Below are 12,913 nucleotides of genomic sequence, written 5' to 3'. Positions count from 1 at the left end.
TTTATTAGACCTTTATATACTTTAAAATAAGATTATAAAGAATCCTATAAAATATAGATAAGGTTTTCCTTTAAGTACTTTAGTTTTTCTTTATTCTATAATTAGTAAAGGTATTAAATAGGTTATTTAGCCTAATTAATATATAAAAATTATTATTATTAATATTAATTTTTATTTTTTTTATTTTTTTAAATAAGTTAATAAAAAATACTTAAATATTTTTAAAATATTTAAAATATTTAAAAAAAAAATTATAGTTATAACTTAAACTACTATATAGAATCGCCCTTTAGCTCGGACTTTTCTCGGCTTAAGATAAGAAGGGGGGGTAAACAAGGCTACTAAGCAGGCTAGAGATTCTATACTTCCATAGCCAAAATTTGCGTGTGGTTGTTGTGCTACCAGCTCCACAGCCCTAGTAAAAATAAAGAAATAAAGCGAAATCCCATGTGTGGGATGTTAGGGTTGGCATATAATGCAACCCCCGTAACATTTTGTGATTCTTGTAAGATTTGTCCACAGCCGTTCCCTGCAGCTGCTTAAGTAAATCAGCATGTTCATAACAAAGATAGATTTCAAACCAGGGAGACTATTCAGCAGCCGTGTCTCTTTGCCGATTCTGAGAAGCTAGTCTTTGGTACGAGAGCCCTCGCGGCGTGCGATGCGGCTGCAAGGATGCTTGCAAGCATGTGTACATAGGCTGCGAAAGACATATGGCATATAAGACCCCCTGGCGCTGCCTCGTATCCCTCACTCCCCAAGTTCGCTCACGCGCTTGATTCAACAGGACAAAAGTGTTTTATATTGCTTCCGAAGACAGCCTTGGATAATTTCGGAATACTCAGTCCCAGTCTTCACTATTCCGATTTCATTTATTTGAAATGTCTTTTGTGGGCACTCAGGATTCCCTCCTGCCTCAGTCTCGGCTCGAAAGCTTGCCTGTGGAACTACTTCTTAAAATCTGCGACCAGCTTGCCCAGCATGAGCCAAGAACGAAACGCAGCCTCGGAAAATTTGCATTGGCTAGCAAGAGATGTTGCAACGCTGCAGATGCTCAACGGTTTCGTCAATTAAACCTAACAATCCGAGGGCCGCACAAAATGCGGCGCGATATCCAGAGCTGGCGACAGTCGGTGCAGAGAGATGAGCGCCTGGCACTTGTTCGAGTGGTTAAATTAACAGGATACACGATATCCCAGGAGAGTGAAGATAAAGAGTCTCACGGGGGAGACATGCCGAAAGAACTTCGCCAGAATGCACAGTGGATAAGACACCCGATCCTCATGGAAAACGACGGAGATCAGGAAGAAGAGCCAAGACTGCTCACTGGTATGGACCGCAAAGGACCATTGGGGGGGGAACCATTGCTGTCAATTGAGTGGCTGGATGAGAAACCGTGGCAGCCCCTTATCGAATTCTGCAAAGAGCTTCCTGGGCTCGAGGACCTGGTCTTCGCGAGCGCCAGCCCATTTCCGCGCTGCCTCTTATCGCACCTTCACAGTGATCATCCGGAATGCCGCCTGCATATACACAAGTTTGGTCTCCGCAGCCTTATTCACTCGGAACTCCATACGCAGCCCATACATCCCGACGACATTGCGCTGGCAACATCTCCTTGCCTCTACAGCATCGTGAGCGCCACTGCCCAATACAGAAACCGTCAAACTGTGGACTACAACAAAGAAGCTATCATGGAAATGGTGAATGGCCTTGCGCCGCGGCTCAAAAATGTCTATTTGCTACCAATTATTATCCAAGCGACACCGGGGCCCATGATGACGGTTCCACGTCCGCCGTTTCAGGGGTTTCCACGATCTGAACGTGGTGGTCTGCTAGGAAATCGACCGCGAGGACGTCTCCATAATTTAACACTGCATGAGTTCGAGATCGGGGTTGAGAAGCTTACCGAATGGACTGCTTGCACGGATGATTTTAAGCAGCTACGGTCGCTTGCGCTTAAATGCAGCGTCGACTTAGCAGCAGTAAAGCATCTGACACAGATAGCCCTTAAAAACTCGTTCACGGCGCTTTTATCCTTGGAGATCAATGTTGGGGCTTTTTATAGGGTCGGCGAAAGAGAAGCGGACGCGGATCCCCTAGCCGCTAAGCTGCTTACTGCCCTTCATCCCTTGCAGGAGCTACTTATTCGAGGAGCCGTTCGGGATAAATCATTTTACGCGATCACGATACATCATGCAGATACACTACAAAAGTTATGTTTTGGTGGTGGACGGCTCGATGGAAAGCCCCCTGTTACTATTTCCATGGCAGCTGCTGGTAAACTCGCGCAGAGGTGTCTTCAGATTGTGGAACTGGAGCTACATATAGCCAGGACTCCTGGCGACGAACGGGAAACAGCAATATATCGTTCCATCGGTACTTTACCGCATCTCAGAAGACTAACTCTTCACCTTCTCTGCAACAGCAAACCTGCGCTCCGATTCTCAGATGCCAGGGACCTCACCGACGCAATGATAGCTTCCTCCATCCAGGGTATCTATAGACAGGCAGCGGTAGACTCAGCCCTGGCTCATACCATGTTTGGACTGCTCAGTGCTGGGAGCCGGCTAAGCCTGCTGGAGCTCCGCCCCTGTGGCTTTAGCGTATCGTCCCCTCTCGGCCGGTGGCTACGCTGGCTCGGCAGAGAATGGTCGGTCCATAGGGATGCAGGCAACATAACACTGAGAGAGCGGGGCGTGATGATCCGACAGCAGGCCCTGAGGCAAATTCAGAGGCAAGCATCGTCCTCTGGAGATTCAAAAATACACAAGGAGGCATGGGACGCGACCTGGCCGCCGTCTTCTGAGAAATGGTGGGATGACTGGGCGAGCGTGCCGCTCAAGATGGCTGAAAAGCGTAAATTTGAATCACAGTGATGCTGCGCTTTGCGGGTGGAAAGGGAGCCGGAATAATTTCGAGAGTGAACAAATAAAGCACTGAAAAATTACCAACGTCCGCACAAAAGTTGCAGCAGCGAAAAAGCAAAACACATTAAAAAGACGCGTATGCCCTGTATTTAGATTACCACCCACGCGCAGATGGCAGTTTAGCGCAGAAAAGATGTCATTCCGTGTCTATTCAGTTGCGATTTAAGTTCAGGGAATGGAATCGTCTTCCAAATCCGCACAGCACCTCCGCAAAAGCGTTGGTAACCGTTGTCCAATAAAGCGCAACATAAGATACGGTTATCTCGTGAATTATATAAATAGTATAATTAAAACTTTATATACTAGGTACTTTTATTGCCTTGGAAAGCTATTTTCGGATCTACGTTTTACCGCACTCCGAGTTTGTTGTATCTTACGTTGCGCCTCCTGTAATTCAACAGAATATCACCCCTACAACATACTGCCCTCTTCGCTCAACATTGGTAACCTTTAATGCCTATAAGATGCCAACCACAAATAAGCCTACACCAAGTTCTGGACCGTGCCGATTGCTCCTGAAAACGGAGACACAGCTAGTTCAAGGAGCTGAATATGGAGACAAAATCGCCTTCCTTTAGGATACCCTAACTGTCCGCCATTTTGGGCGCAAGTTTGACAGGATGCAGGAATGTTGGCGAGTTCTTGGAGACCATTTCAGTCTTCCTAATCACTTTTGCTACATGCTCGTCGACCACGGCGATAGAGAAACAACTATAACAGATATACCCCTTATTCAGTATTAGCTAACAAGTAAGAGAGGCCTATAAGTCTCTATTCCTTTACGACTAAAACTTGAAATACTAAGACAGTTAAACTCTATGCTTGGCTTATAATACTGACATTCATGTATGTATTAGTATATGCATACAAGAGCCCGCATCGAAAGAAGTCCTATAAAAGCTAAATAAGCTCCCATTTAATCGACCACGACGCAAACCGATGCCAGCAGACTGGTCCCCATTATCCAAACAGATACGAGCAGCGATCAAGGCACAAATAAAAAGAGAGATAACGGTTACAATCGACTTTATTGGGTTTCTGCAAAAAAATCCGGACGAATTCGAGAAATTAAAAAATAGCTTTATAGAAATCGAAAAGGCACAGCTTGCTGAAGCTCTAGCAGATTTAGAATTGGGAAGTAGCATCCAACACTACAGCTGCCTAGTGGATAGATATCTTGAATATGCGTATTGTACTACATACTGCATAACAGGCTTGACCGAGTGACTATTTTCTTGCCCGCAACCTCCGCTATTGTGTACAGGTATGTTGCGGGAAGTCCTGCCGCTAACTAGCGGTTCTATAAACAGCTGCATACCTCGTACACTGGAACATGTTCAATGGTCACTCCGTTGCCATCGCAGGTTGAACAAGTACAATAACGCGTCCCAGTTTCTCGCTCGAATTCGTCACACTCATACTCAGGACTTGCGCCAGTGCAGTTCTTCCCTCCACCTCCGCATGTCGTGCAAACACGCTTCGCATCGTAACGTAAAAGGAGCTTTCCCTCTCCGCCGCAGCCGTCGCAGTCGGGATCGGCAACTGGCTCGACACTGTCCCGAGATCCTGCTCTTGAGCCGCTGAACTGACGAGACATGATAACTGGGGCAGTTGTCTAACGGGAAAGTTGATTATGTACAAGAAATTTAACCTGGTATTATCTACACAATACAAAGGGTCCCTGTACTGACCCGCGTTTACAAAGTATCTTTCTTACCAGGGTGCCTACTTGGCACCTAGGGTACAAACAAGGAAGATGGTTACTTTTTCAGCCCCCTACATGGTATTCTATCGCGAGTCTCCCGACTCGAAACAAATCTGGCGACTTGGCGCTGGCAGAGCACTAGCTAACCTGTCACAATGCCACCTGGGGAAATTCACAAGCCTACTAACCTAGTAGCCGCTACACTACACAGAAGACCACCTACCTACCTACCTACATACGCGAGTAAGGCCTGTTTTTAGACAGGGTACTAGACACGTCGCTTTTTTAATTTCCCCTATCACAACGCTATTAACGTCTCTAACACAGCTTATAAAAAACATGGAGGTTTTTGTACACGTAGTAGCAGCCTAACAGCGTTATAATAGGGGAAAATTACATTAAATTCGGTACTCCATCCCAAGGAAAAAGTCGCTAATAGAGTTCAAGTCTGTGAAGGAAAGCCTTGTCTAGGCTAGTGAGGAGTGGCAACCGCAAACTCCTGGCCAACCACCAAAGAAAGTACCGGAAAACGCACGGTGTGGCGAGCATGGTAGCCTGGCTGCTTTTTTAAGTAAATGGAAGAATTAGAAGCCGTGCCCATTACTGGTCCGTCTTCTCCGTGGACCCATTAGGCGGCCCAAGACTTTCCGCTGCGGCTCCGTTTGGGGCTGGCGCGTCCGTATTCGCCATGGGACCAGCGGCTGGCGCTGGCTTTCCTCCTAGAAGTCCCGGAGGTCCGTTCTGGTCTTGCGCCTTTCTCACGCTTTTCCACTCGACTGCCAATGCCGCTGCAAATGCCGCTGCCGCTGTTGCGGCGCCAATAACAAGAGTTTTGGTAACGGCGTTGTTGTATGCGTCAAGTAGTGCTGGCAGCTCCTCTAGGCTTGCATGCTTGCGCAGATCCGTCGAGCCAGAGTTGAGAATGTCGCTAGAGTTGGTGAGTCCTCGCAGACCAGTCTTCAAAAGGTGACCAAAAACGGACTGGCAGGCGGACAGGAACACAGATCCTCCAAGCGACTGAGAAAAGAAAATAAGGGAGATGCCGATGGGTGCATCCATCCTGGCCAGAACTGTCTGCGGCACCAAACCTCCGGCCGTCATGCCGAGCCCGGATCCAAATCCCCAGATGACCTGATAGCCGATCCACGTGCCGTCTGATGAATGTGGTGTGAGGGTGGTCAGAAGGCCAGCGCCGATTGCCATCAGGGCGGTGCATGCGAGCATGAAGGGCGCATAGTATCCGACAGCTTTGGAAACGGCAAAACCGGACACCAGGCCAGACACGCCAGACGGCACGACAAGAGCCAGCATCATGACGCCTGATCGCGTGGGCGAAGCAGCTTTAATGGCTTGAAACCAACTACCATTTCATTTGTTAGATCAAATGCAGACTGGAGAAATGAAATAAGAGCACGCTTACACCGGCAGGTAGTAGATGATGGACATCATAGACCCTGCAACAAAGGCGGTATACAGACAGGCTGCGGCCATGTTTCTTTCCAGTATGACTCGCAGTGGGACGGTTGCATTGTCCTTTTGCCACCATTGAACAAACATGAAGGCGACGAGCAGAAGAGCCGCCAAGACGAGGAGCGCAATAATGCGGCCATTGCTCCAGCTATACTCCGACCCACCCCATTGTAAGGCAAGAAGTAGGCAGACAATGCCCGGGACGAAGAAAAGATTGCCAATGGGGTCCATGCTCTTGATCTGGGCTTTCCACGGAGTTCCTGCCTTTTTTGCGGGCGGCAGCTTGAGCACGAGGAGCGTGACAACAATGGTCAACGCGCCGACGGGCAAGTTGAGGAAGAAGCACCACCTCCAGCTGCCGTGCTGCGTCAGAGCACCACCAATGAGCGGACCAACAATGGACGCCACAGCAAAGATAAAGGAGACGACACCTGAGTAGATGGGCCGCATCTTGAGCGGGACGGTGAAGAAGGTAATGATAACGCTGCCGCCAAAGATACCCGAGGAACCCAGGCCCGCGACGGCCCTGCCGACGATGAGCGTGACGGAGCTCTGCGCAGCGCCGCAGATAGCCGAACCGACAAGGAAGATGCCGACGGCGCTCAGAAAGACCCATTTGGCGTTGTAGTATGCGTAAATCTTGCCATAGACGAGCTGGAAAGCGCAAAAGGTGATGAGGTAGGAGCTGCCGTACCAGCTGATGTCGCCGACGCTGTTGAACTCGTTGGTGATGGTGGGGATTGCGTTGACGACAATTGTACGGTCCAGTGCCGTTAGGAAGCTGGCGAGGTAGAGCGAGATGATGTTGGCGTAGAGCGGGAAGCCGGTGGGATACTGGACGACAGGGAAGCCTCCAAAGCCGCCGCCGCCTGCGGGCGGTCCCTCGGGGGTAGCGGGCTTCGCCTTCTCGATGTCTGTGTTTTCTTCTTTGCCCATAGTGACTGCTGCTGGCTGGTGCCGGGCATTGAGGTTCCAAGACGGTGCAGCTGGCGTTTCGAGTCCCTTTCCTTCTTGGGGAGTGTCGTCACGCGTTGTCGCCATGGCGCGCTGGATGAGCTGAAGATCGGGTGCACGTATAGACGAGGAGATGTTGGTGGGAAGCGAGCGAGAGAAACGTCTTCTGTCCTCCCCGGGCAGCGAGAGCTTTCATGGCTTGGGGCGAGTGGGCTAAAACGTTGCAATGCCCGCACCCCTCTTCGCCGTTAGATGAATTATGGGTTCTCACGGGCCGATCTAGCCGTTTCCTTTTCCGAAGCACCAATCACGAGCATCGCAGCTTGACTACGGCTAGTTAGCGGGCAACCCCAGCAGATTCTGTACCCACAGTGTCTTATCTTCGGACAGGTTAGCTTCGGCGGGCTCCGAACCATGGCACGTCTTAGCGCAAGATTCCAGAGTGCAATTATCCGGAATAGGAAATATGTGCGCTAACTTGATTGAGACCTTGTGTCTTTTAATATAGCCTGGTAAATCCACGAGTGCATACACAGTAGGTGGCAAGAATCATATTGCTGCAGCCTCTCTCGCTCCGACAGTGCGCCTGTCCAGATGCTTTCGTTCGCCCGCACCAACCTTTACTTCATCAAAATTCAAGATCGCCACGTTAAATCTGTCCCCATTCATCATTCCTTCAACGGCTCCCTCATCGGCTCCAGTCCAAAATGCCAGCAACCACCAACAGGACATCCTCCACCACTAACACACTTAGCCCAGCCCATCTGTTCCACGTCGGCGATACTATCGCCGTCGTCACCGGCGGTGGTACCGGTCTCGGCCTCATGATGGCCAAGGCCCTCGCATCCGGCGGTGCCAAGGTCTACATTCTCGGCCGTCGCTTAGATGTGCTGCAAAGGGCCGCCCAAGACGCCATGGCAGAAATCAACGGCGATAACACGACCAGCAGTAGCCGTGGCAGCATCGTACCTCTACAATGCAGCGTCACCTCCAAGGAAGAACTCCAGCGAGCCGTTGACCACATCTCCGCACAGGATTCCAAGATCCACCTCCTCATCAATAACGCCGGCATCGCGACTCCTAACCTCGAGCCACACCCGCAACGTCCCAATCCTAAGTGGGACGTCAAGCGGATGCGAGATTTTTGGTTCAACAAGTCGTTCGAGGACTACGCGGCGCTTTTTGAGACAAACACGACGGCGGCCCTACAAACTTCGTTTGCGTTTCTCGAGCTGCTCGACAAGGGTAACCAGGCACGCCAGGCAGAGATGGGGGAGGCGCGTGGACCCTCGTACAACGGGCCACACGACTTTGTGAGAAGCCAGATCATTGCTATAAGCAGCGTCGGTGGTTTTGGGCGCGACAATTCGGCGTTTTGCTACGGAGCTAGCAAGGCGGGCATGACACACATGATGAAGAATCTGTCGACGTATCTGATCCCGTGGAAGATTCGGGTCAACGTCGTCGCTCCAGGGTGTAGGTTCATACCCTCGCTTTGCACAGACGGCCCAAAAAAAAAAGAAAAGAAATGTCGCTAACGTGGGTCTCAGATTTCAACACCGAGATGATGGGTAGCTTTTACAAATCTACAAGAGGCAAGTTGCCCCCGTCGATTGCGCCCGAGGAACGGTTCGGTGAGATGCAGGATATCGGGGGCACGATTGTTTGGCTTGCGAGCCGTGCGGGGTCGTACTGCAACGGCAATGTACTCTTGATTGATGGCGGCTACTGCGCGGCCCATATAGCCACTTATTAGTTGCACTTTCGTTACAGTGCGTTACAGGATGAATGGAGGAACAAGTGCATACATTGATCCTGAGTTCTTATTTTTGTGAGCGAGAGTCGAAATTCGATAACTTGATAACGTCCTCTTTAGGCTCTATGGATGGATTTCACAGTATAACTACACTTTTTTTTCAAGAAAGAAGCCCCTTTTGCCGCTCTAATTAGCTCTTTATAGTTTAACCTATTTCTTCCCCTAGTCAAAAAGGCTTCTTTAACTAGCAGGGTGTTACTTTATTGCTAGGTGTGTAGCATTAGACCGAAATTTGACTTAATTTACAGAGTACGGAAGAGCAAACTCAGCATCACGGCGTTAATAACTGACAGGGATCGTTGGGACCCGGGCCGAGCCACTACCTACCAGTCGGGACCGAGCACCGCTCTCGGGACCGAGCCCACCTACTGACCCCGCATCTGGAACACACAGCCGCAGGATACGTAAGAGACGTAACAGACAGAGACAGGACATTTACGTACGATATCAACGCAAAAAGTGAAGTGAAAGGGGGGGGGGGCTCAGACTCACCCAAAAAAGGTACTGCGAGAAAAAAACTCAAACTCAAGACACGCCCTATTAGTGAAATTAATAATGGATCGTATAACTCGCAGATAGTGCATGGCCCGCAAAGAGAGAGAGAGGCCTTACCAACCCTCCAGGCTCCTTGCTCACCAAGCCTTCACCCCCAACACCAGACAAGCACATGAAACAAGGCGACAGTCCAGTCAAAAGCGACTCCTTTCATTTTCCTTTCTCGCGCAATTCTATGTTCGAGATACCTTTTATGATGCACAATCATCCTTCTCCCCTTCTCTACTCTTCCTTCACTGGGCTTCGCTGGACGGTGGAACAGTGCAGGTTGCCGGCCCTCAATGCTACCTCCCAAAATCCATACTAAAGCATTTAGAGAGACGAAAGACGAAAACCTGTGGTCCTGATTTATCCATTGATCAAAACTACCCCCGAAGTCTGAAAATTTTCTCATAGTTGTGGCGGTGTTGTGCGGAGGGTTTAAATTTATTGTATTTTGTATGCAATATACAACCGAAGGACTGGAGATATATAGCTTACTTAACTGATGGGTTAATGCCTATGATGAGGCAAATGGCTAATATTGACCAAGTGGTAAAGAGACATGGGAAGTGGAATGGAATGGAGTTTTTCATTTGTAGTACGTATGGCAAAAGTTCCGTCAACCCACATCTTGTAGGGCACCTGGAGCTGGTTGCCAAACCCTTGGCGGCGCCGTCGCTGCCATTCAAAACCAAAGTCCTATTCATCAAACAAACGCCCGTTTTAACTAAGAAAAAAAACATAAATGGAGGATATCCCCATTAAGTTGAACATGGGACGAACGGTGATATTTATACGCCGTTCTTGGCAAGAGAACGCGGGTTATACCGAGCCTCACGGGTCTGCGCCTAAGCAGGCCTTTGAAGTCAACACAACATATTTTGGCTAATCTCTTGAGCAATATGCATGATAAATTGTGATACATATAAAAGAGGTCGTCACTAGAAACAGAAGAAATTTAAATAAAACACAAACTACAATAAGTCTAGCACTGCGTCACGCCCCCTCCAACTATCCGATTGACAGCCTCACATTTCCTTCTCTCGGCAAAAGGCATCCGCCTTACTCCGCTACGTGGGCCCCCAATCGTCCTCAAAGTAATCTGTCTCGGCTCTTCCGTTTTCCACTGCTCCCCAAACGAAAAAGGCCACTCCTCATCGTCGCCGTCGCCTTCGTGTTCGCGCCCCTCTACCCCCGGCGATCCAGCCGACGCAAACGCCGCCCAAGTACTTGCCATCCAGCTCGCGAGCTGCAGGTCGCGCTCCTCGCTGATAAAGTACGAGGACTGCAGATTATTAAAAACGTACGGCACGTCAGAGAAGTGCGCGGCGCCCAGATACGCCCGTCCTTTGCTCTCCATGACTGGCGCAAAGGCCGACTGGTTCAGCTCGTAGAGATAGATATTGGGGGCGCCGGCGAGGGACATGCGTGCAGCCTGCGTGAGGAGCGGGCACGCGACGGTGGCGTCTCGGATGAGGCGGGAGAGGGCGCACCACGCGGTGCTAACGGCTTCGTGGCACTCGTCGCGGGTGGCATGGGGACCGTCGAGGTAGAGATACATGAGCTCGAGGGCGGAAGGGTACGTGAGGGTAGGATAGCGCTTCATCAGCCAGCCCGCCGCATCGAAGGTGGATTGAATTGCTGTGGGCGTCTCCATGGACCCTTCGTCCACATCCCAACCAAAGAGGAAGTCCACGTGTTTCACAAAGCGGCCTTCTTCGAATGCCTTGGCAGGCTGCTCCGGAACAATGGTTCCATCAACGACAGGGCCACTAAGGACGTTTATTGTTAGCCTTTAATGCGCGCCGAAACAAGACCTCCAAATTTTCTTCAACGTACAATGCGTGAAAGCCATTAACGGGATCAAACTCGTAGGCTACATCAAACGCCGTCTTGGTGACTTGGTCCATCGAAAACTGTCGCAAGCAATTAACGGTGTACCAGTACTGAGGGCTGGCAGCGATGCACCCGAGCTTGGCAGCCACGGCGGTGAAGCTATCACTCGACGTCTTTGCATTCCCAGGCCAGGCTGACATGGCCGATCCGCTCTGCGCAACCACGCGTCGAAACGGCACCTTTTCTGTAGCGTTATTGCCGGTAAGGAGATGCAGTCCGATATCTGACGCGCCTGTATCCTCGCCAAAGACCGTGACATTGTCCGGGTCGCCGCCAAAGTCGGAGATGTTGTCCTGCACCCATTGCAGCGCGAGCGCCTGATCGCGCAGCCCGAGATTGGTGAGCCCGTCCTCGAGTAGGCTGTCAGAGACAGGAAAACCGTAGATGTTAAGGCGGTAGTTCATGGCGACGTAGAGGATGGGGTTGCCGCTGTCGATGGACGCGCGGACGAGCCCGACAGGGTCGTAGGCGCTGTCATACACGGTCCCGACTAGGTGGCCGCCGCCGTGAATCCAGATCATAACGGGGAGCAGCTTCTTCTCTGCGGTGGAATTGTCGGTTTCCGCGGCTGGCCTGGAGATGCGCAGCGTCAGGCAGTCTTCGGAGATTTTCTTGATGCGCGTCCACGGGTCCTGCTTCATAGGCTGCTCGGGCTGGGGACAGGCCGCGCCGGGCTCGGTCGCGTCGACGATGGTGTCGGCCGCCGGTGAAAAGGGAATGGGATGACGGAAGCGCTGTTCGCCGCCGGTGTCCTGACCGTAAGGTATGGACATGAATTGTTCGATCTTGCCATCTTCGGTTGCGGTGCCGATGTATGTGATGGGGACTCGTTCGTTGGTGATGGAGGGGCGCTTGGCTTGGGGGAGTAGCGCCAGTGGCAGCAACAGCAACAGATGCGTGGCCCGCATTTTGGCCGAGCGCTGTGTGATGGTTGAGCAGTGAAATTGCTAGATATGACCATGTATAGGTTTTTAGTTGGAGGAGCCGACGACATGGCAATCTGAAGTTGGCTCCCGGGTCCCTCCCTCGGCCTCGTCATGATTTGATTGGCGTTGTCCCGCTGGCCATTAAACAGCCTGGTGACTGGGCGATCTTCAGGGTTCTGTGGATGCCCTCTGGCTTTCCGGGCCGGGCGGGTTGGGCTTCGGAGTCCGTAGGTGATAGGTGATGCAGATGCTGGCTGATCCTTCCTCGGCCTTGTCTCAACGCAACATCACCCCGTTTAAAAGAGGCTTATCAATGGATGACCCCCGATTTGATATGCTGTCATCTTGAGTGGAGTCACCTGATGTGCTTGATGTGCCTCGAACGTTGTCACGGACTTGAGCCTGGTTGTGGCTGCCAGCGCTGTAGCTGTATTATCTCTCTCCTGCAGCTGCTTTGTGTCTTAGATTGGCTCCTTCACAGATGCCCTGGCCAGGTAACTAGTTACCACCTCGAGCGCAGAAGGGAAGAAACAGGTCAAGCGCATCGCCAGCTGCCCTCCGCGTGTTCGGAATAAAACGTAGTTACCATATTATCTCAAGGATGAAATATCTCTCTCCTTTGTTTCTTGTCACTGCCCCTCCCCCCCCCTTCGTCCTCTCTCTCTCTCGTCGTCGTCGTCGT

The 12,913-nt window shown here is 50.9% G+C and overlaps 4 protein-coding genes across 4 annotated transcripts; 2 read left to right on the top strand and 2 right to left on the bottom strand.

Moving 5' to 3' along the window:
• Positions 1 to 1,100: 1,100 nt before the first annotated feature.
• Positions 1,101 to 2,876, top strand: CCM_01928 (uncharacterized protein; the record flags this gene model as incomplete). The annotated part of the gene is made up of 1 exon (XM_006667082.1): positions 1,101 to 2,876. The coding sequence occupies one exon, from the start codon at positions 1,101 to 1,103 to the stop codon at positions 2,874 to 2,876; it is 1,776 nt and encodes a 591-aa protein (XP_006667145.1).
• Positions 2,877 to 5,232: 2,356 nt separating this feature from the next.
• On the bottom strand, positions 5,233 to 7,143 carry CCM_01927 (MFS transporter, putative; the record flags this gene model as incomplete). The annotated part of the gene is made up of 2 exons (XM_006667081.1): positions 5,233 to 5,992; positions 6,053 to 7,143. The coding sequence occupies 2 exons, from the start codon at positions 7,141 to 7,143 to the stop codon at positions 5,233 to 5,235; spliced, it is 1,851 nt and encodes a 616-aa protein (XP_006667144.1).
• A 620-nt stretch (positions 7,144 to 7,763) lies between these two features.
• CCM_01926 (short chain dehydrogenase/reductase) lies at positions 7,764 to 8,812 on the top strand (the record flags this gene model as incomplete). Its single annotated transcript, XM_006667080.1, has 2 exons — positions 7,764 to 8,532; positions 8,607 to 8,812. 2 exons carry the CDS (start codon positions 7,764 to 7,766, stop codon positions 8,810 to 8,812), a joined length of 975 nt encoding a protein of 324 aa, XP_006667143.1.
• Positions 8,813 to 10,394: 1,582 nt separating this feature from the next.
• CCM_01925 (carboxylesterase family protein) lies at positions 10,395 to 12,213 on the bottom strand (the record flags this gene model as incomplete). The annotated part of the gene is made up of 2 exons (XM_006667079.1): positions 10,395 to 11,181; positions 11,249 to 12,213. 2 exons carry the CDS (start codon positions 12,211 to 12,213, stop codon positions 10,395 to 10,397), a joined length of 1,752 nt encoding a protein of 583 aa, XP_006667142.1.
• Positions 12,214 to 12,913: the final 700 nt, after the last annotated feature.

The sequence above is a fragment of the Cordyceps militaris genome (assembly GCF_000225605.1).
Source record: "Cordyceps militaris CM01 unplaced genomic scaffold CCM_S00001, whole genome shotgun sequence".
NCBI classification, from domain to species: domain Eukaryota; kingdom Fungi; phylum Ascomycota; class Sordariomycetes; order Hypocreales; family Cordycipitaceae; genus Cordyceps; species Cordyceps militaris.
Note: the sequence above shows the minus strand (reverse complement) of the source record. Positions and strands in the feature narration are given on the sequence as shown.